The sequence below is a fragment of the Pezoporus wallicus genome, unplaced genomic scaffold (assembly GCF_028554395.1).
Source record: "Pezoporus wallicus isolate ANWC-B61680 ecotype Strahan unplaced genomic scaffold, APGP_CSIRO_Pwel_v1 contig_7344, whole genome shotgun sequence".
Lineage (NCBI taxonomy): Eukaryota > Metazoa > Chordata > Aves > Psittaciformes > Psittacidae > Pezoporus > Pezoporus wallicus.
In genome coordinates, this window is record NW_026640533.1 from 82221 (window position 1) to 106291 (window position 24071).

General features: G+C 41.1%; 2 protein-coding genes across 4 annotated transcripts in view; one reads left to right on the forward strand and one right to left on the reverse strand.

Moving 5' to 3' along the window:
• The window catches only part of HOOK3 (hook microtubule tethering protein 3), an 88732-nt gene extending 82214 nt beyond the window's left edge, over positions 1–6518 (forward strand). For all 3 annotated transcript variants that reach the window (XM_057419377.1, XM_057419380.1, XM_057419379.1), the window contains one exon: positions 5159–6518. In XM_057419377.1, coding sequence (XP_057275360.1) covers positions 5159–5174 — 16 coding nt within the window. In that variant the 3' untranslated portion in view covers positions 5175–6518. The remainder of the gene's footprint in view (positions 1–5158) is intronic.
• A 6634-nt stretch (positions 6519–13152) lies between these two features.
• The window catches only part of KCMF1 (potassium channel modulatory factor 1), a 46645-nt gene continuing 35726 nt past the window's right edge, over positions 13153–24071 (reverse strand). The window contains exons 3-7 of the mRNA XM_057419371.1: positions 23731–23870; positions 20835–20936; positions 17405–17579; positions 15985–16288; positions 13153–14309 (exon numbers count right to left, since the gene is read on the reverse strand). Of these exons, the coding sequence (XP_057275354.1) occupies positions 14048–14309; positions 15985–16288; positions 17405–17579; positions 20835–20936; positions 23731–23870 (983 nt within the window). The 3' untranslated portion in view covers positions 13153–14047. The remainder of the gene's footprint in view (positions 14310–15984; positions 16289–17404; positions 17580–20834; positions 20937–23730; positions 23871–24071) is intronic.

Sequence of the window (24071 nt, forward strand, 5' to 3'; positions counted from 1 at the left end):
AAAATTGTACCTGAATTTTATTAATTTTATAGGGATTTTTATTCTTGTCCAACATTTTGACTTTTTGCAAGGATTGATGAGGGAGGTATTTTTTGCACTCAAAGTCAGCTATGCAATACTGACTTCTTATGGGTTTTTGCACATGTGTTTTAGGTAGAATGTGGACTGTGTATTTTGCAGTAATATTATATTGATAAACTTCAGTATCTCCAAATGAAGTTCAGCAAATTTTGCAGGCATTTTCCTCACCAGGATTGTGCAAATAAATAGCTAAAAGGGGTTACTCTGTCAAGACATACTTTCAAGTGGTATTTTTTCCTGTAAGCCACGTAGTCATACTTCAGGGGTGTCACCTGCCGAGTAGTTTGACAGCTGGATTATGACTGAAATGTCATCTCAGGAAGTCAAGCACTTACAAAGAAAACTTTTCAGAAACCCTTTCTTAGAACAGCTGTTATTAGCTAGTGCTTCGAGTATGATGTATTTAGCATTCTATTAAAATGAAGGGGTGAATCAACAAAATAGTGTAGGTGTAAAGATAGGTAAGCAAGAAATTCAGTGAATGAGGCATTTTAACTTTACAGACTGCACACAGCCCAGACATGTGTCCCCTCCCAAATCTGAGCAGTCCAGTTCCCTTCCGTATTGGCAAGGGCCCTCTGTTTCCACTTTGTGCCTTGCTTCAGGAGAAGGAAATGAAATCTTGTGTTATCTCTTAGGTTGGTGTGAGAACAAGTAACAAATCTCACTTGGCCTCAGAAGATGTCCACAAGCTGAGTCTTGGGGCCTGTGGCAGATGTCAGATTCTAGGTAGGATCCTAGCCATACCTCCAGTTTGTCACTTTCAAGGAATCAAGAAAATGGCTTCAAATGACTGATTGCATTGCCTTGCTCCTGTGATCTTTCTTCCCTCAGGAAGTCCAGTGAAGCAGCAGCTTGTCAGTGACTCTGCAGGTTATAAGGGATGATTTCTTCAGTTTGAAGTTTGGAGGAGACAGATGCAAGCAATTATTTAAGTACAAAAATCTGAAGAGCAGTAGGTCTTTCACCATTTTGCATTTTGGTGTTTATTTAAAAACAATAAAACAGAACCTGAGCTTTTGGAGCTGTTTGGGTTTTTTGTTTTGTTAATTAATTTTTAACTGCAGTTGATTAAGTATTAGAGGCTTACCTATGTGAATAAGGCAAAAGCTGTCATTATCAGCCACAGCAACCTCAGACTTCATACAACCCCGAACATCTTGACTCTGCTGCCAGCTTCACTGCAGTATTTGGAGACATTGAGGACTTACCTAGTTTTGTCCTCTGTTTTTACTCGACTTCACTTTTGTAGGCTCATTGAAGCATTGGGACACAACGTTCATTTTTTAAATGTATCACCTCCCTGAATTAGGTAATGAGTGAATGTTGGTTGAGGAGCTCTAGAAAACTTAACAATTCATGGAGTCCCATTTGGCATTGGAGCAGTGGTGGTATAGCCAAGGCAGCTTCCCAGGCAAATTGTTCTGGTGTCAGATCAGTAGGAGCTCATGATAACTGCTGTGTAATTGAAGTCCTAATCTGTTAGTTCCTGGGGGATGGTTTTGCTGTTAACTGTAGTAAGGCTTATATTCTAACCTTCACTTTTAGGCCTTGCCAAAGTAATGCAGGACTGTCCTGAAGGAGATCTCTGCGTTCTCTGTATTAGTTGGCTTTGGTAGCAAATCAGGAATTTCCTCTGCTGCTGTTTGCTGCGTGTATAACGTAATTTGGAGAAGTGCATATCCTTCAGTCTTCTTCGCACTGTGTCTCCGCTCCAGACTGAAAGCAGGTTCCAATTGTCAGATAAAAATTTCTTGCTGCTCTCTTGTTGCTTAGGATCTCAGAGGTTGATGAGACTGAGCATAAAAAAGACTGCTCGTAGAGGGAAATCCAGGAGAGCTGGGAAGGCTTTTCTGTCTTGTGGTGGTTTTATTTATTGCTCCGTGTTAGAGAAGTCCTGTACTATCAGATGAAGTTGGAGTATCACATCTCAGAAAGGGGAACATGGTTATTTTAATGTTACAAAACTAGTCATTTGTCAGGACTTTGAAGAGCTGCTAACTACCGTAGCACTGCACAAATATGAAATACTGCAAAAGCAAGTATTTCCACAGGTATAGCTTATTCTGCAAATGAAACTTGAATCCCTAATCATTATCCCTAACTTTAAGAGAAGAGAAAATCGACACTAAGGGCAGTTGGTAACATGCTAGGATGCTTATGTTGTTAGCATGATCATGGAAAGTGAGCGGAATTTTAAGAGGAAATACCAAATGGTGTAATATTTGTGGGCTTATAAAATAATTGTTGTGAGACCATCAGATTTTTTTATTTGGATTTGCATATCATATTCATTATGCATTTTTAAATTATAGATTCTATATAGAGATTATAGTTCTCACAAAAGATTAGTAGGCAGGAGAGGAAATCTATTTCCCGGAGGTATCGGTGATTTCAAGAGAGAGTTTAAATCTTGTATTTAGCAGTATCAGTGAAATCTTGGAATAATTATAAGCTTGACATTGTAAGGCCACAGTTCTTAGAATTTATACTCAGCTTTTTATTCTGTAGCTGTAAGAGTTATAAAAATGCAAAGTGGTGCTAATACAGCTTTGGAAGATGCTATCTTGAAAGGATTCTCTAAAACATCTAAAGGAAACACCAGGAGGAAGACATAGAATAGGGGCAGAAAGAAAAACAAACTTCAGCAATAGAAGCCAGTGAGTAATGAATTTAGGAAACATGCATGAATAAAAATCTGGAGTCAGTTACTTCAAAGCAGAATATTGGCAGAAATATTTGTTTGTGTTAGACTTGAAAATGAGTAGACTCTGGTAGCTTTGGTGATTGTGTTACAGAATCCTGCTTACAGACAGCAGATTGTTGACTAGAGAAAGCCTGGACCATTTTAGGGTCAAACGTAGTCTGAACAGGAAAAAAGTAGTTGCTCAGATAGGTCATGTTGGCTGGGTTTGGTTTGGGGTTTTTGCATCAGATCTGACTTGTCTGAGCAATTGTGTTGGTTTTCAGAGCTGGCTTTCACAGGTCAGTGAAAAAGGCTGATATCCTTTCTGAAGCTTTGATTTGTTGAAGTTGTCCCAGTCACTTCTGTGTGTTGAAAAAGCACAAAAGGACAGCAAGAAGTTAAGATCTTAAGGGGTGTATAATCACTTGTTACTGGTTAGACATCTGCCTGCCACATCCATCTACTTGTAATAAAGTAGAGCTAATCGGATGATGCACTGAATATTGAAGGGAAACACTTCACCAGGAAATAATCCCCCGAGATAGTAAGAAGCCTTCACTTAGAGCTGGAATATTTTGGACTGGCAAGGCAAGGAAGTAAGAGAATATCACTCCTTTATAGAGACATCATCTGCTGCATACACTGCCTCTTTCTGCAGATGCTGCAGGAGTAATGATAGATTATGCTGAGTGAATTAATCCTCACATCTTGCATTTCTGTTGTCTTCTGAAGTGTTGCTGCCTCAACAGTTAGCTTCAAAATATATTGATTAATTTTGAGGAGTTGTCCAAGAGAACAAAAGTGACAGACGAGCAAGAAAGAGAAAGGGCATCCCTGAAACAGAATATACCGTACTGAATTTAGAAGACCTCTCAAAAGTACTATTAATTCAAAGAGAAGCCTACAATGTCATTTCTGTTTTATGTGCAGCAGGACGCGTGAAGTGCTATTAAATAATAAGTCTGAACTCAGTAATAGGTGAGACTAAAGGAGTAGACTCTGTATTCGTTTATGAGCAGTAGATAGATACATGCTTAGGTAGCTTTAACTTTTAATTTTTTATAGACTAACTACAGTAATCTTCATATTATTAATCCTGAACTCTGTAACTTTATGCTCCCAAGCAGTGCCAAGCAAGCTTAACATACAGTGATTACTCAGAATACACCTTTGCAGTTTGCTTTGAATGTGTTACTTTTTAATATTTTTATTCCATTTGATTTATGTCTGCATGTTTCTATGGGGTTCTTTACAGCTATGGTTAGTATTCTGGGTCGGTGAATGAGGTGAAAAAGAGGGATACAGGAGCTTCAGTACTTGTAGCAGAAAGATATTTTGTAGTAAGTCCTTGAGTTTAGTTCTAAATATTCTTCCCTTCCTACTTAACCTTGGTTTTCCTGTCACAGGACCTGTTCTTAGAATCATTTTTGACCAGTGCAATACTAGGGAGAAGTGGGGAGAGAAACAGTTTACATGCTTTGAATTCAGTCTGAAGCTATTTTGCTCTTTGTAATGTCACAGTGAATACAGTGTGAAAATGAGAATGAGCAGACTGTGCTGTGCCTTGATGTGTAGGGCTATCGGTGTTACTTGTGGAAGCTGAAAGCACCGTAGCTGTGTTAGAGCATTCTGTTCCAGTTGCATTGGCCAAGAAAGAGGGTGCATCGAAAAGGATGGAGAAATATGCCAACCTCTCCAGTTCTCTTCCAAACCTATATTCACTTCCACAGCATTGTGGCTTGCTCTGTGGGTTGCTCAGTGGCTCCTACTTAGCTTATTTTAATGAGAATATGTATCATTTTCCTGCAATTCAAACTGGTATTTACATGCATGAACAGAACTTGCCAGTGTAGTGCAGCAGTGATGCTCTTGTAGTGTCACACACAGGGTAAGATTTGATGAAATGCAAACACTTAAAATCTTCAGTGGTGTTCAAAGGCTCAGGCAGAGTCATTACCGCCCTGATTGTCTTTTAGTATCTAACCATACACAGTAGTGGGCAGGCATCTTTGACTATATATTGCTTTGGGCTTTTGACTGTTGTACTTGAAGACAAGCAGGAGTGCCTGAGACTTCTTCATCACCGTGTAAACCTAGTTTCCATTGCTGTGTTAGCTGAGAATGGTGCCCTGAAGGACTTTAATCAGAATTGTTTAAATTTGTTTGAATTGTGTCTAAATGTACATGTTGTTCAAGGCTGTTTTGTTGTTCTTTCAAATCATTAGCAACCAGTTCATTTGAAGAGTTGCTCTGGCAGTGATGAATTTGCCAACTATAAGTAGAGACAGCCTTACTGAACTGCTCTAAAAAATACCTGTTTTCTCTGTTTTTCTTTTTAACAGTAATACCTTATTTGCTTTTTAACTTTCTTCTTTATTCTTTTATTTGCAGTGATGTGGTTGCATGACCTGCAGCATTATTATAACAGGGACTGTTCAGTGCATGACTTGCTTTTCTGTCCAGACTGCATAACCAAAACTTAACCAGTTCTACACTTAAGACTCATGGCCATCTGATTTCAAAGGGAGATCTACTTGCAGAGAAGCTTACCATCCCAGGGAGTTGGCTTTCCCATTTCCTGCTTCCGTTTACTCTTTCTCTTCACAAAAAGTCTCCTATGAGGCTAGAAGAGAGGAAATTCAGAACTCGACAGGAGCGTTCTGCAAACTGACAGAGCACTGTCAGCTCTCCATTTTACTTCTGCCTGTCCACTTTGTTGAATTCTGATTAACAGTATTAACACACAGAATTCCTGCAACAGTTTCCTGTACTGAACTACAAAAATCCAGTCTTAAGATTCCTAAAAATGCCTTTTGGTTACTGTTAAAATTTCAAAGCGCCTGCACCCTTAAAGGATCCACTTTGAGTCTTTACATAATTAAAGTAAAACAAAGGAGGTGTTTTACCAAGAGAAATGACTAATGAATTGCTGCTTGGCCATCCCATCTTCCTTAGAAAACGAGGCAAGGTTCATCTGCAGATCTCCAAGCCAGGCAAACTCCCTGGGCGGTATTTTGTTCATAGACACTGCCTGCAGCCTCACTATGTATATACACAGTAGTTTGTGGCCGTTGTATTTTTCTCTCTACATTTTAGCTGTGTTGTCAGTTTCTTTCAGAAATTTCTTTTTCTTTTCAATCTGTGTACAATTGTTAAAACTATCTGAAGAAAGAATGGAATGGAGAGAAGTACGAAAGCCGCCTACACTTGCAGTATTATGCAGACTGTCCTTGCCAGTTTATAATTTTTTGGGTCGTTTATCTTTCACCTGTACTATTTTTCTTTCTTTCTTTCTTTCTTTCTTATCGCAGTCTTAGCTATTTAATTTCCAATTGCACTAGCTTGGCTGTTCCTTTGTATTACGAATTTTAGCTAAAAGGTTTGCCATATATAGACAGTGTAACTCAAAATGCTTTGTACTGCCTGTATTAATTTAAAAAGCTGCTTGTTTAATATTCTTAAATATCTGCACATTTGTACTACTGTATCTTTGTTTTGTATTGGGCATCCAGTACTGGCAAGATTCAGAAGACGAGGGAGTGCTGTAGTGTTGTATGTTAAGAGGTTTATTGTGTAGGAGTTAGTCTGTAATGAATGGATGAGGGGGCTTTTAAGCCATAGGACTTGCCAGAAAATCTAAAGTCTGAATGATGAATACTGTAAGTGATTTGGTTTAAGTCCAGTTCTAGAGAAACCCCATTCTTGCTCACTTGGATCTTAATCCTGCAAAAACATAAACACATATGTACTCTGCTTGTTCTGCTTATGCAGGCAGTAGCACAGCCACCCCCATGCTGAGAAGCGTGCCTGCAGGTCTCTGCAGTCACTTCTGGTTGCAGAACACAGTGCAAGCCTCATAGCTTCATCCCTGGCCCATCAAGGGAGGCCCTGGGCTGAGCTATGTGTTCAGCCCTCGGGGTCCTGATGCCCTCTGTGCCACCACCGTTGTGCAGAATGACTTGGGGAAGGACAGATCGCGTCCCCCATGGCAAGGGCTGTGCCAGGTGGCCAGGGGGAATGGGCTTCAGGCACACCATACAGGAGAGGGGAGGGAATAAGCATTAAGATCCCAGTGAGAAGTGCGTGGTGTATTCTCTTCTGGATCCCACACCGGACAGGGGAGCCAGTGGCTGCCAGGTGCTGTGGCTGACAGTGGTCCGGAAAGATTTCCGGAGGGGGATATGTCTCCCAGTCCACCAGGACCTGGGACAGTGAAGTCTGATGTGACCTGCAAGCAGGATCTTGGGTTTGGTGGTGACCAGGAGGGTATTCCTGCAGCAGAGAGGCAGCAGCACTTTCATCAGACTGAGTCCAGCAAAGCGCTGAAGGATTTGTCTTTCCAGGTCCTCACCACTGACCCCTTGTTACGTGTTGGGACGAGTGGAAAAACTCCTCTTTGTTGGGTGTTAGGGCATGGATTGTTTCTCATTTCCAAGTACTGCTCGGTCCGGTACCGCACCAGCCCCACACCAGGCTGGGTGCAGATCCCGGGTCGGCGCCATGCGGGGCGGGAGGGGATGGCTGTTTTCATGCACCCGCCTGCACGAGCGTCCCGATAGAGCCGAGCGGTACCTCATTTCTCCAAGCGCTCTGTGCAAATTAGAGACTAAGTATCAGTTGTTCCTGAGCCTGAAGACATTTGTATGTTAGTGTTTAGCTTGACTGAAGTTGTCTGAGTTCATTCATACAACAGAGATGCCGGGTGGAGCCAGCAGCTTTCAGCAAGTGAGCTGGCCACGTGGGTTGGGTGAGCCAAGCATCTCTGTCATGAAGTGATGGTGAGCTCACAACTCAGAGGTGATCTCCAGCATGTCTCTGATATACTAACTTCGTTTGTGCTGCATAGAAAACTCTTACTTTCTTAATAGCAGCTTGTTTGACAGTCCTGAACTAAGTGTTGACCAATTGTCAAAGTAACTGTTTGTGAAGTTGCCAGTGATATATTTTCTGTAAAAGAATTGATTCCGAGAGTTCAAAACATTAATTTCCCATTTCAGTTCATCCACGATTTGTGTAACTACCAGATTGTCATGGTAGCAGCATTAATATACATATGTGTATATAGAAAAAAAATTGTCAGTGATGTTCATTGGAATCAAAAGGTTTAATATTTTTTCCCAATCAAATCCACTAATGCTTCCAAGGTGACAGAGTGTACAGTTGTTAAACAAGTTGTAAATAAACGCTTATATAAAATGTAAATCCTTGGTTTTTCTTTACTTGGTAGTTGGTTACAAATGGAGGCCAGGGCACACACAGTTCAACCATGGCACTGTGGGTTTGAGCCTGCAGTGCTGTTCTGCCCTATGAGGTGCTGGGGGTTGCTGCAGCCAGTCAGTCCATAACAGGGTCCGCTGTGGAGTGAGAATAACACAGGTAATACAAACCTTGCCTTTCAATGCACTTAGGATCACTTGGGATGCACTACACGACAGCTTTGGGGGGTGGGGGAAATGGACTCTCTACCGAGCACATCTACATCTGGGCTGCTTCAGTGTCCTGGTCTGCCTGATTCTGGGATACACCAATGGCATCACAGGCAACGGATGGTGGATGCTGTGCTGGAAAGCATCCCACCAGGGTGCCCATTGCAGCAGGAACTGCCTGGCATGGTTTAGCTCTCAAAAGCCAAGGCTAAATGAGTCCCTCTTGCTGAGGGAAGTTTCACTACCTGAGTATCCAAGGCAAGGATGGGATGGGACATTGCTGATACAGAGAGAAAGAGAGCTCTTGAAAGACATTCCAAGTCCAGCTAAAGAGGAGATGTTGCTTATTCTGCACAGGGTGCTCATTTGTGCATTTCCACAAATCAAGCACATCTCATGCCATCTTCTTCATTAGATTTATGCGCAAAAGTTACGAGGTAGTCTATGGCACTTACAATGATTATAATGATGAGATCGCCTTTAATCTACAGTCATTGGATCTTGGAGTCTCTCTTTAAAGGCACAGTAAAGTTTCATTTTACTGCACGTGTTCTGTGAGCGAGGGTCTCTTATTTCAAGGGGGTGGGATTTTCAGTACTGTAATGAAGGCAGTTCCCTTCAGGACACCTTTAAGTTAGTTTCATTTTCCAGCTTCTCGCTATCAAGATACATGTCCTTTGTCTGAGGTTGTTCTCATCCTCTGGGGTCCTTTGTTAATTCAGTCACCAGGAGCTGAAGACAAGGCAGTTTTTCTAAGCCTTGACAGCTATTTACATAGTGTCTTCTGGGGTAAATTTCAACCTTCCTGCTGCAAACCCATCACCACTCTCCACAGGTCAGCCCCTTTACTGTCAGGTATGTGGGTGGGAGGAGGCCATGCTGGACATTGTCAGTTGTGAGAGAGGGCAGCACCCCACAGGAAGTAGATAGATAGATAGATCCTGCAGCCACGCTTCCCCTGTATGGTGCTGGGGCCGAGCAGCCTTGCGGGGGCTGCTCTGTAGAGGGACAAAGAGGCCAAAGCCAGGAAGATTCCCCCATGGGCTGCGGCATCTCTGTGGCAGCAGTGGGAGCATCAGGGGTGAGGTGCTCACAGGCTGTGGCCTGTGCTCTCCTGAGCCCCAGACAGCGTAAGGTGGAGGCAGGAGTCGCAGGGCCTCAGCTCCTGGTGGTGATGATTCATTCACCCTCGTTGGTTACCACCCCCATTCCCCCACAACATTGCTCTTCTTCGCCTTGGTCATTACTTAAGTGCCGCCTGCCTCTGACTGCACCCACCCTCCTCCCTCTGCCAGCCTCTCCTTCCTCTTCCCCTGCACTTTCTTTTCCTTCCCTGGCTCTCTCTCCCACTGACCAGCGCAGAGAGACCCACACAAACAACCCTCGTTCCTCACCCCCACCCCATCCTTCAGGCTCCCCCACAGCAGCTCCCAAGGCCGTTGTCACCACCCTCCAGCATTTACCCTTCCCCATGACCCACAGGGAGCATGAGGACTGTACCCCCCCTCACCCCACTACAATTGCTGGTCCAAGAGGGAGGACGCAGCATTGCGGGTTGTCTTCTGCTGGTCCCTCTCCTGTAAACCCCACAGCTGCAGGGGCCCTGCTTCCTGTAGCCTCAGTATTTACAGGTGGCACCAGCCATTGCTGTGTTAAAAAGGAGGGAACACAAGCCAGAAGCTGCACAGTTCCTCTTTTACATCTTTTCCCCACAAGTAACTTTGAGCACTGGGCTGTGCAAATAAATACCCAAAATTAACCCTTGTGCACACAGATCTGTGCAATACAGCAGAGCCCAGCATGTTTGTAACCCCATGGGGCACTCTACAACCACAAGTGGTCAGACAGCACTGTTGCAGGGAAGGCTGTAGGAGGTCGTCTGCAGTGTCACTGCCCTTCAGCGCAGGACAAAACGGCAGCGAGGGCTCCAGCAGTGCCAGGCACATGCACACAGCACCTCTGCCTCCAGAGCTGAAAGCATGAAGTGGCCTCCAAGCAGCCCCGTTGTTTGGCACCGTGGGCTGGTGCAGAGGTGAAAGTGAGGTAGGTCAAGGGAAAGGAAAGGAAGACTGACTGATGCAGTAGGACACAGAGATAGTTTCTGGGCCAAGCTCCACCATCCGCAGCACTCTGCCAGCACAGCTGCAGGCCACAACCCTTCCTGAGGCAATGGAGAGGAAGAGAAAGCCCCCATCCCAGTCGCAACCAACCCTCACCCCCGCAAACATTGCAGGGAAACAGTGAGGGCAGTGATAGCAACTGCAAGGGAAACAGGAGCAGGATCTGAGGTAAAATGCATTGTTATCATCACACCAGTTTGTGTGCGCCTCTGGGTCACTCTAACAGAAGCAAGTGGCAGACCCCTGCCTACCACAGATCACAAACAGCATGGTGCAATTCCAAGTCAGTTTTCCACAGTCAGCTGGGAGGAGCTTGTTCCCTTCAAACAAGTCTGCATATCCCTTCAACTATAAAGTATCAGCACTAAACACGGGCGCTTCTGTCCCCGTCTTCCTAAAGGCCCTCTGACCGCTCGTCCTTGTTTGCACAAGGCTGACACCAAGGAGAGCTGGCAGCCACCAGTGAGAGCAGGATGCTGTGTCAGCAGCACCATGCAGAACGGCACCCAGCCCAACCACATCCCCACCGGAGCCTCTGCGTGGGCTCCCAGCTGCTGCACTGGGAGATTACAGACACACACTGGTTTCAGTACTGGGTTGATGCAGGTTGCACCACACTCCAGCAACCGTGGAAGTCCCAGGAACAGGGTGCAAGGACCATCAGGGGACTTGGGCATCACCCTTAAGGAGAGATTGTGGAAACTGGATCTGGTAAATCCAGAGAGTAAAAGACCACCAGGAACATACAAATGCCCAGAGGATGGTGCCAGACTCTTTGCAGTGGTGCCCAAAGACAGGACAAAGAGCAATGGCCATAACCTAAAACACAAGAAGTTTCACCTCAACATGAGGGAGAACTTCTTTACATTGAGGGTGTCAGAGCACTGGAACAGGCTGCCCAGGGGGGTCATGGACTCTCCCTCTCTGGAGGCACTCAAAAACCTGCCTGGACACGTTCCTGGGTAAGCTGCTCTTGGTGGCCCTGCCTCGCCAGGCAGCTGGACTGGGTGATTTCCAGAGGTCCCTTCCAACCCTAACGATTCTGTGACTGTGAAGCACCAAGGTCCCATTTTCTGGCATGGGTGTGCTCAGTGTGTGCTGCAATGTAGATTTTGTTTTGTGGAGGGGGTTTTGTTCTTTCACAGGGAAAAGGCAAAACACCTGAGCCTATGTCTACTGCAGCCCTGACAACCCTGAAAATAAAGATGAATGTCTTGGAAGTACCCCCAAAACACTTTCCTGACCAAGCTTACTATGAAGAAAAACTTCGCTGCAAACGGAAGTGGCAAACTACTACACTGAACACTTCCCTGGTGGCTATTTCAGTTTGTTTCTAAACCTAAAAAACCCAAAACACATCCCCCCCACACCCCCCCAACAAAACAACCCACACCAAAATAATCCCACAACCACACACACACACAGAAACAAACAAAGAAAACCCCCAACACCAACTGAAGACTTGTAAGAGTGAATGCGATGCACAAAAATACCTTTAAATCCAAGCTGGCATATACTCAACCTCTAAGTAAACACAGATAATACGGGGTTGCATCCTCTCCAAAGCAAGTGGAGTGCAGTGTGCAAGTCACACAAGCGTCCTCTTGAGACCACCCATACACCAGTTCCAAATGGCAACACACTGAGGAGAACCTACTTGAAACGCATCTTGTTCCATGCAAACCTGAATTCACCTACTGATGAAGAGCTCAGGATTACATACTTCATTGCCGGCCAAAAGCATGGGGGTTTAAAATGTGGCTATGTGAATCACAGCTGGAATTAAAGACAGCTGCAGAAGTTTCTGGAATAAGAGTGTCTAGATAATACATCAAACCCAAAGAAAATCAACTGAACAACAGTCTTCAAAATGCTTTATTGAACCGTGTGTCTTATTGTAATGTGCAGAAGATGTGTTTGAAAAGACTACAGCTTGAAAAATTTCTGCAAATCCTCAACAATCAATAAAAATAGTCCCTACTGGGGGTAACTCTCAGGATAACCAGAGGCCTCATGTAAAGTTTCTCCTGAAACATTTTCTGTTCCAGAGACTAACAGAAAACAAAGCCAGTACTGCTGCTCTATGTGAAAGCAATCAAGATTTGAGGATTTAAAAGGAAAAAAAACCCAAAAATACTTAAACTTCAGCCTATGGAGTTGGTTCTTTTGCTGCTGTTATGTTGGATTAGCATACACATCACAGTTCTGCTGAGAACACTATCTGGTGTTCAAGTCTGTAGATTTACTCTAAAACCCTACCAATGCTGCAGAGATGGAAGGATACATAGAAAGAGAGAGGGGGTGAGGTGAGGAAGATCTGGGAAGACACCATTATGATATAAGCCTAGTTTAAATTTTCATCAGAAGCTGTGTGCATTTTGGTTTTAATAATCTAACTTTACATTCAAAAAATCCAAAGGAAAAATAAAAGTAAAGCCACAAAAAGAAAAAAAAAACCAAACCAAACCAAACCAAACATACCCATTCTGTCCTTGCCTTGGGGCTATTATAAAACTTCTATGCACAAGAACACCATACTCTCCTTTTGCAAACCAGCAGGGTTAAAAGTATAGGCATGTAGGTGGCACGATTCAACTAAAAGGCTTTTTCAACTTTTTATACCAGCAAAAATAACCAAAAGAAACAATAAATAAAAGATGCTAAAGTTAGCATTAAGAATTCAATTGTAGTATTTTGACAATCTGGGAATCCGAATCCTTGAGCTCTCCTGATACTGACAGGTCTCTGCAAACTATGAAGCAAATACATAAATAACTCAAAACATGATTGAGACTGTGAAAGGCTTTCAAAAACTAAAGACAACATGATCCAGGTTAACTTCTTTTTAAAACAGTGAATATATGAATTGTCTACACCTGAATAAAACATATTTAACAATGAAAAAAATTCTAACAACCACAAACAGGAAAAACTTTAAACAAAAGTGAACATCATTTGATTTCAGGGCACACAAAAGCCCCTCGCAGTAGCTTCCAGCAGTGGCCTTACTGTTGTTCGGTCTCCTATAGGTGCATAAAATGAAGTTAAACTCCACACTGAGGTGATGGCTAACAGGGCAACATAATGGTCACATACAGCAAAACACCATGCCCTGGTCACAGCAATATATCCCACTGCAGAGTTTCCATCCTGTGCGGGAACAGCACATAAAGATGCCATTCTGTCATGTATTATTCAAAAGCTACTTTGTGGCCATAAACAGCTAGTCAGCACTAACCTTTTTATCATGTAACCTTTGAATAATGGGAAAGCTTTGGGTATTATAATTTTACTCCTTGTGTTTAAATTTTTGAAATGACAAGGTCACTAAAACTCATGCACGCTGCAAAAAACATCATGCAGTAGTTAAGGTAAACCATCCAAGCAGTTTTATTCATTAATATTCATAAATACACACAGCAGCTTCATTAGAGATTTTTTTTTTTCTCTTCAGTTTGAATGTGGAGTATTAGGAGAGCCTTTTGCATGTCAAGGTACAGGACACAGAGCTTTTTGCTCTGCACTGCAGCCTACATTTACCTGCTAGAAGTCAAAATTAGTTAAGTGGAAGTGATTATCATATATATTCTTTTCTCTCTTTCTTTTTAATGTACACAATGTAACAAGAGTGACAGACCTGAAATTACAATCACCAAAACAAACCCAAGATAGTTGTTGTCCACTTTCATTGGCAAATACAGCACAGAGGACATTGTCTGCAAAGTGGGATGTCATCAAAGAGGAGGTGGAGGAGGCTCATTTCCTTTATTACTCTCTTTTAAATTTAGGTTTTCTAAAGCAACATCTAGAGGCATAATATCTACACAGCCCATAGCACCAAAATCTGCAATCTCCCCCCGCTCATCCTCATCTGAGGAGGAACTTTCTTCCTGCATCAAAGTGGACAGTAGAAGCTCCTGAACAAACAGGCTGCAGTCTGCCCGTTCACTTTCCATTGACTGACGCTCCACTTCTGACATCTTCGGATCATTCAACCTGTACAGCAGCAAGGGAAGAAGACAGGCAGTTGGTGAAAGCCCATTTCCCCAATGACACTACTGACAGGTGCCAAAAGGCACTTGGAAAACCACTCCTTCAGGACAGTTCTGCCTGCTCTGGCAACCTCCAACACCTCAGCGCAACATGCACGTAACCAACCACCCCTTTCCTGCTGCTATCATAGCATTCAAAGCAAAGCCCAAAGCTAGAGGGAAGTAAGAAATTATTTGTGAGTTTTCCTGGTATGCAGAAGTCTATTGGTGAGAGCTGCTGTGATTTCCTAGACACTCATTATGCGCCTCTTTTTGTTTCTACACCAACTTCTAATTTCACATATGCCACAAAATAAATTACTCCATGTGTAAAGCCTAGGGATTCTCAAAAGCACAATGCAAAGTTTATTCCACTTCTCCTGGATTAGTGTGGCCCGACAGGCAAGGAAATTCCAGCTCTGGAAGTCACAATCTGTGAAACTTACAGGTATTTTGATTAAGTCTCTCAAATAGTAATATGAGTTTCTGGTATTGGTTTGCACTTAGATAAAATTTTTATTAACTCAAATCCAAGTTTCTTGACACAGCTCTGGAAACAATATCAAACAGACAAACAAGACCATGTATGGGGCAGCATGGTGGGGGAGATGAGGAAAGCATTTTTATTTCAGGTCAACACCCAATCGTCTGAAAGAACTGGAACGACACAGTGGGTGACTCCTCTTTAGAATAAACCTGGGAAGTATAATTTCTAAACCAGGTAAGTATTCTGTTAATTAACAGCATCCCTTATTTGCTTTGTTATCCAGTCTTTAAAAATAATTAATATAAAAACTGAAAGTTGAAAAGGGTTTATAACTGAAGACTGATTTTCTATTAAACAATGCTATCTTTGATTCTCCATTACAGCTCAAGTCTACATGGTTGTATCACTGGAAATGCACTTGTTTTGTTGGAAGCAGTAGGGGAAACAAGTACAATTTTTTTAGAAACTATTCCTTTTGCTCCTCTTGAAATTGAGATGCAGCAACCAGTGTTTACCCATTGCGTAGGAGCAGACAGACAGTACATTGAAAAAGATGTTACAAACGCGAACAAAAGCGCCTACATTGGCTGCAGATTTGATGAAGGATCTGGCAGAAGTCCCCCTGCCAGGAGTCACAAGTAACTTACTCAGCCCAATTGCAAAACCAGCCTCCTTTTCAAGGTCTGCAGAAATTTATACTCGAGCCTAATTCTTTAAATGCATTCCCAGGTGCATCAAAAGTAGTACCAGCAAACCTGTAAGACTGCCTCTTCTTTTCACAAATACTAGGCCACCACAGGGTATTCCTGCAGCCAGCTCCTGGAGTTGGCTTTCCAAAAGTAGAATAATGCCCTTTCAGCCAGCTATAAACTGCTACTGTTGGATATTAAATTATCGGTTTCACTTTCACGCTAGAAATGTGAATGAAGCGAGTTTCATGTATCACATGTTCTGTGAGCACTGCCGATGTCTACTGTGAATGTATTCCATATGATTAATTAGCTCATTAACTCTAGGATACATCTGATCAGACACTGCTTTACTACAGCATGTGTCTAACACTTCAGTTTCATTGAGCTATATGTCTCTAACAGAACCAAGGCAAACAGAAATGGTAAAAGGTAAATACAAGTAAATAAACAGAACAAGTTACCTCATGAGAAGAAACTGGGAATTCTGGATAGTCTGCTGACTGTTTTCTGTGTTAGATGTGTTGGTGGTTGTTGTAGATTGTGTCATCGTGGTGTTAACATTGATCGTATTGGTGCGTCTAGTTGCATTGCGCGCAGTCTCCAGTTGTTGCCTTGCTGCCTGTGCATGTTGTCGTTCCAACTGCAGTTGCATTTGCAGCTGCTGTAACTGAGAAGCAGAAGGACCAGAGGAGTTGAGCTGTCCTCCTGCAGAACGCCTCACACCTGATAGCTGAGATAAAAGCTCTGCCAGGGAAGAGAAAGTTTCTGTGATGATAAATAAGCATTACACAATGGAATGAATATACCCTTCATCAATTCCTTTTCTCAATCAGTAACATCAAACAACAAACAATTCAAAAGAGCCCATGAAGCTCTAGAAAAAAAGTCCTAGCATTAAAGGTCTCAAAGGGTAAGGACGATTCAGACTCATTTATGTTGATCTCTTTCAAATAAGGCAAGAGTTTAATGCCCTCAGAATAACAGGTGAGCCAATCTATAAGGAATGCCTGGAAAATTATGCCCTTTGCAGCAACTCCTTGAAGCTTCAAGTCAAAACAGCAGATGACTAAGAAATTATTTTATTCTGGCTTTGGTTGGCGATTTTATTTTTTGATCAGTTTTATTTATATTTATTTATTCGGTGATTTTATTTATTTATATTCCCCTCAAATACAGGCTTCACCTTCCAAAAATCCCACAAGGAAGCTGCACTGCAGCAGCAAGACAAATATTGAACCACTGCCTCAAACATCTAATAAAACATACACAATAAAAAAGTACTGCTTCACATCAGAACTGGTCAAGTATTTTTACTGTATGAATTACTATTTCTGACAGAAGTACAGAGAAGACCTAGCAATTACATACTCTGTCCTTAAAGTCTTCCAGTTCAGAGGGATGGAAATGCTTATAGCAAATTTCATCTACAAAGAAATTTCTGAAATAAGTATTAGCAGCAATTCCTTGCTCAGTGTATTACTGCAGAATCCCCTCTGCACCCTGTGTAAAAGGTACTTCTTATATAACCTGCTTGTTGCAATTGATGTAAGGCCAGGCAAAGGAGGGGGTGGTACGGCTTCTGCCCCTTAAGTCTGTATTGACAAGTTACTACATAGCTCATGACAACTGTCCTTCCATTAACAAAATACAATCCTTCCAAATGAGGCTTTCAGCTTCAGCACCTCCATAGACAGGCCCTGTGACAACCCAGCTAAGCACACTGCTCACCTGGCAAGCAGCCATCAACCGCATCAAGCACTGTGAAGCGCATCTACACATGCGGCTTCACGCCAACAGAAAGCAGGGCAGCTACTATCACCTTGAATTTTATTTCCTGTGCAATGAGGACACTGGAGTAAAATCTGTGGTTACAGCTCTTACCAGCTATAGGATCCATGGCTTCTCTATTGCTTGGAGAATATGAACTCTGAGAAGATGAAAGCCCACCAGGGGAAGTGGTAGTAAAGTGCATGTTTGATCTACGTGCACGGGGGCCTCCCAAACCCCGGCCTGGGTGGAACATCCTACGTACATGCCGGACACCACTGGATTCATCGTAACCAAGAAGTTAAGAAAGCAGAACTGTTTGGCATTGAGAATTAAATGACAACATTTTATGGGTGAAATACTCGGGTGAACACTGTTCTTCATTCATAATGATCCAACTTCTGAGGCAAAGCTAGGGTGCAGTGTACCTACAGCGCAAATCTGAGTTAGTCAGCTGAACTCAAGATACACAAGCCCTGTGTACACCAAACTCCCTTCTCCAGCTTTTTATGATGTCTAGGAAACATCAGGATCTATTTTTAGGGTTTTTTTTTAGATCAAAAGTTTTCTACTCAGAAATTTGAAAACTCTGACAAATGCATGTTCAGCCAAGGTTATCACAGAGACAGGAATTTTATTTTCCCTCCCCAGTTCTTAAGTACTGAAAATAATAAAAAAATATTGCCATACCTGTCAAAAGTACCTGATAGCTGTATTCCTTTTGACTTGCATTTCATGTTTTTATCCAAGCAATTTCATAACTTCAATCCCTTGATAAGGGGATTGAATGATAAGTTTCTGGAGCATTCAGCACTTTCACCTTTCCTCTTTTAGCCAAAGAAATACCACTAATTCCAGTTATGACAATGTCATCTTTCATTTTCCCCCATTTCTCCACACCAGATACTTCTATTTCAAGTCTACCTTTTGTATGTTTTCTCATATAAATTAAGAAAAAAATTATTTTAAGATTTTTGTCAGGAAGTTCTTAACACTTATTCCTCCAAGACAGTCCAGATGAGGGTTCATTTTAAAAATCACTAGTATAACCCAGCAGTGAAAAATGAAATAGCATGGGCTTGATTATCTTATTTTACTGTTACTAGACTTTTAGTTTAGATCTTCGTATCTTCCATGTTCTTTATTTTTATAATAGTAGACTTACCACAGTATCCATTACTGTGTAAGAGTAATGTGCAGTAAGAGTACTGTGTCCAATGTACTTTTTGTAAAACACAATTACAGCGCAGAAACGCAGGATATCATGGAGGAGGTCAAGAACTTAAGACTGAAAGTCTTTCCATGAAACTAGACTTCCTACAGCAAGGAAGAACTTCTGGCCTTACAGAAAGAGTTTACAGAATATCTGCCTTTTTCAATCCTATTAGTACACTACAGGGTAAAACACTTAATATCTAGGGTGTAAGAGGAAAACCTCCCATGACACAGAACACACTTTCCCTAGCACAGAGTGCCTTGCACCTCTAAGTGTTAAAAACTAGATGCTGCTGCAGACAAGGTACTGTATTAGGTGGAATACTGTCTCCAGGGTTCAGCAAGCTTGTCATAACTAGACCTGACAGAAAAGGCCAGTACCTGGAGCTTTTTCAGACACAGGACTATGGGGTAAATTTCCTAACTGCAGCTTTTGAAGTGTTTTAAGATAACTCTTTAAATACTAGCAAAGCATGTGCCCAAGTCTATGCCAGAGTAACACAATACTCTGCAAACCTTAACTTGTGACAAAAAGATTAACTGAATATCCACGCACAGACCATTTGTATGACTGATGCTGAAAAGCCATTTTACATAAATTTTCAAATATTTTTCTACTCAAGTAAGAAACTGGGCTTTAAAGAGTTGTCCCCAGATTATAGAAGTAAAGTACACACTTTGCAATGGCTTCACAAAGTTACATATTAAGCCTTCTGGGACAAGAAAAAAAAAGAACATAAAACCTTCAAAACTAAAATAATGTCTAATCAATATGTAGTGATGCTGCTGCTCCTTAGACTTCTAGCAGACCCAACAATAAAAACTTATGCAGACTGTGACAGAAGTCTTCTTCACTCTATCTAGAAAGAGTGCAAGTGAAGAGCCTTCTCTATATCCTTTCTGTACATGAAGATTGTTACAAAGCATGGAGTGTTGCTCTGTACAACTTTAACTTCAGGTGAAGTTGTTCACAGCAGCAACACAATGGTATCAGAGAACAGCCTTCTAACAGCTCCCTGACTTTGACAGTTATTTTCCCCTATGCTGGCAGATCCTCTTCCTTTTTTCCTATTTTAGACCTGCTTGCACTAGACATGAAGTAAAGTCCAGCATGGAATAATCACTTCAGGATATGCTTTTCAGGTTTTGGAGACAAGATAAGCAATAGCATACAAGCAGAAAATTACATATGCATTGTCTTTTATGCTGAATCATGGACGATTTATTCCCAAAATTTATCCAAGAAAGATCCATTTTGAGATGATTGACAATGAAGCATTACTCTGCATTTGAAAAGATTTTTTCTAACTCAAGTATTCATTCTCAACTTAAGTCATTCAGTGGCATCTCTTACACTGGTTTGGGAGAAAAAGCTGAAGGGATTTGAATTCTCAAACATCTTGTTCATTTCAACATGAAATTAACTGTAGTCTAAGAAAGATTTTTGGCCTACAGAACAGTTACATGCACTCTGCAGTAATTAACATGTGCAGTTAGTCTGTCCTGACCTTAAACCATGGTAACACTAAAACAAAATCATAACAGAAATTGAAATATCTCCTTAAATGCTGTCTCCCTCCTGTTAGTATAATACCCAGTTGCTAGGGCTTGGATTATTTCTTATTTTTCTTTTACTCCAGTTGCTAGGGCTTACATATTTTTTCTTCCTTTTAAAAAAATCTTTAAACAAAAAAGCTACTACCAGAGTAATAATGTACTCTATTTGTTTAGATAAGACAAGGAATACTTCAGAGATACTTACTGTAGGGAGGCTACATGAAATAAAAGCCAAACCAAATTATATTTAATCAGTTAACCCAGGTATGTGTGTGTGTCCCAGGAAATCTGAAAGTTCTGCAGGGTATGTGTCAGTAACAATGAAATCAAGTTTTCAAAACATGGTGTTGAAAGTAGTTAAGCAGTTTAAAATCATTTGCCAAAACTAGCTGAGCTCAAATCATCCTCAGATCATGTCACAAATACCTACAGCACACTACTGAACCTGGATACATAAAGCAGCATCAAGACTAATGACAAGGCAGGACAGACCACAGTGCAAGTGGAAATAAAACTCTCTCAGCGTCCAAGTTCTTTATCTTCACTGTTAGAGTGGAAAGCACTGCCAAGTTTATCTACAGTCTCTTCACAATCTAGTATTTATAATCTTTTAAACTAGTAAATGAACCTTTTTAGTTTTGACATACAGATCTTTAGCAGCTTAAGTTCCACAAAAACTGGAGGTATGACCCTTTGACCATAAAAAGCAAGAAGTTATCATGGCTACTAGATGAAACATTCTAGCCTCTTTGCCGCAACTTGGAAAGGATATTAAATCTCTGGGAGCTCTGTGTTCCAGTGTAAGATGAGCTGCAAAGTCATCTGTGACATGATTGGGATCCCCTCCAGGTAATGCTGCACATATTGGACAGATCTGAAATAATAAAACAAGGAAAAACATGACTTTAAAAATTTTTTACACAAAACAGAACTCGTATCATTGAGACAATCATTAGACAAGTGGGCATGATTCTTATGCTTTGAAATCACAGTCCAGATATTCACAAACTCTGATAGCAACATATTCAAAAAATACAGAAAATGTATCCAAGTGCAGCTAAAAATTAATGTATTTTTTACTTTGCAATTTTCAGAATGTTAGGAAAACCAGAGCCAGAATTTTCAAATTCAGTTTGCAATGTCTTGAAAATTAGTCTTTGTAGACAAATTGTCACAAACAGTAGAGTCTGATTACACAGGATTACTACTTATCTGCTTGACACTGACTGCAGCAGACAAAACAGAATGTGCAAGTATTTGCTAAGTATCAAACTGGGACCACCCATCCAGGCAGCGTGTAACTACAGGTTTGGCAGAGAAGGACTGTTCCCCATATACCTACAGAACAGTATTTTGGCAGAAGGCACTGATGTCTGGTTTATTTGTTTTTTTTAAAACCAAAAAACTTGTCAACTAAGACAAACAGTGCCATAATTATGGCTTGTTTTTTGAGTAACTTCACAAACAGCTTGAATAGCATCTCGTGTTTTTCTTTATAGTAGTTTTGCAGTCTGCTTTTAAAGTTCCACAGATGACAGGAAAAAAAAAACAACCCCAAAAAAAAACATTCCACAAAAAACTTCCCCACATGTTAAATGCTCAAATTAATAGCACTTTGACAGTTAAATGCAGCTGCCGTCTATTCATTTATCTCTATTCACTGCAGTCAAATAATCTTGACTTTATGGAACAACTTGACTGCAATATAAAGCCCAGGTTCCTAGTATTCTTCATGCATAAACTCAAGCTCTTGACAACAGATCACAAAAGACCACGGGCATTAAGAACACCTATGTAATAGCACACATTCATCTTACGGATGTGAAGACAAGGTCTTGAAACAAGTTTACTGTAATATCTCAGCTGTAGTATCTTTTGACAACAGCTGTCACATCTTTAATGCCACTTTAACTTCAGTAGTCAGCTCTGAGATGAAAATCACTCTTGAGCATAAAAAATGGCAAAATCTAATGAATTAAAAAAATACTCGGAAAAAAGGGGCCCAGGGAGATGTGCATTGTAAATTAAAAGTGATTCCATCTCTGAACACTTCCATTAAATAAAATATCTAAATAAATATATAAATACAACACATCTTTGGAAGGACAGCGATAATACAAACACTACAAGCTCTGTATCTAAACAGAAATAATTGCTTGAATGCCCAAGACCACAAATATTTAGAATCTGTATTTTCTTCAGTAATATTGTAGTCTTTCACTATCCAAGCAGTTCTATGCCTGGATATGCACACTAACCATTTATCACAAAAGCCAGATTCAAAATTTAGGAAATACAAAGTCATATTCAAGGATTAAAATATTGTCCTTTATCACTGTTTTGAACAAAGATTTAACAATGTTGCGGATTGACTCGTAAAAAGGAACTTGCTTTTTCTTTACACATACACCTCTTTCAGGAATCAGTGGAGTAGCAGGCGCCTAGGATCACAAATCTAGGCTTTATGTACTGAGCTCTGGAAGTCACAGCTGCAAACAAGGGTGTGTCAAATTTAAAAATCTGGAATCATAACACTGTCAGGAACATATCACTGACATCAAGTGGTGCATATCAGAACTGCAGTACTAAGCCACCAAAGAAAGCCATCCAAACGTGAAATTTTCAACAGTTCATGCTCCATTTGAAAGTTGTAAAGTTAAAGAAAAAACCGAGGAGATGATAAAAACTGCTGTGCGTCGCTATGTTAAGCTATATTCTTCAGCGCAACTATTTGCAAAGTAAACTTTTTGACTTCATATGTCCTTAAGGGCAATCTTAACACCTCTGGAGTCTCAAACAGGCAGGCAAACCAGCTCCCCTATCACTCCTTTGCACAAGATCCTTAACAGGGATGGAGCAGAAAGGTTCCTTTTCTTCCACAGAATTCCTTGGAAGTTAAGAAAACTAGAAGATTAGAATATAGAACCTATTTGTAAGCAATTTCTTCACAATGTATTAGTGATAATCCACTTCAAGTGTTCACATTTTTCTAGGAATCTATTTAGCCAGACAAGAGCACTCTAGATGTCCTGCTAACCTCATTTCTCCTACTCCCAGAGACCATCAAGACAGCGGGAGCTAACACCTCAGATGAACAAGTGTCAACGGAAATAAATGTTCCATCAGGTTAGGGATAGGAGAGACATCCCTGCTTTAACAGCAATAGTATCAGAAGAATGACAACTTTCACTGCACCTGCATACCAGGTCCATTACAAAAGCTATCTGAAGAACGTATCAAATTGTCTCCCCCTCTTTTAGTTACAAAAGACTGGCATAGATATGAGATTCCAGGACAATTACACACTGATTGTGAAAAGGAAGACATAGCAGAGAGAGAGTAACCCATAACACTGTTCTAAATTTTGTCTTACAGGATCATAACCTCCTAAACATGGCATCCTTTGTATGATGACAAACAAAACAGCAGCCACAAAAGAAAGCAAGCTCATTATATTACAACACACATGAAACACAGAATTTTGATGTTGCTGCCAAACATAAGTATGTCTTTTCTATAAAGCTCCTATATTCTTCTATAGTCTTTTATATTTTATTTAAATGAATTCATGCTTCAAGAAAGAAAAAGGAGGATACCAATTCTCCAGGAGAGAGACTCTTTTTAACGTATGTCTACCACAATTGAAAGCCAATTCTGGAGGATCTTACCACTTCTGTTGATGTTTCTGCATGCTCAGAAGTAACATGTTCTTGAAGAGATGTTTCCGTATAACCCATTTTTCCACAATAAGGACAAGTAAAAGACTGTGGCTGCTCTATAGAGAAAGCTTCTCCACCATAGTACAAATCTGTAACAGAAAGTGTTTAAACAGAGGTTACTTCAAAGCAGTAGTGTTTATTTTGTTCATGTAAACTCTGTACTCTGTACTTCAATGTAATCACTGCCAAATCTGATATTTAATTGAAATGGCTATTTTAATCTTGTATAAAGGCTGATATTCCAGAAGTGTGCAAATTCTGATGACAAAACCAGACAGACTACATTTCAT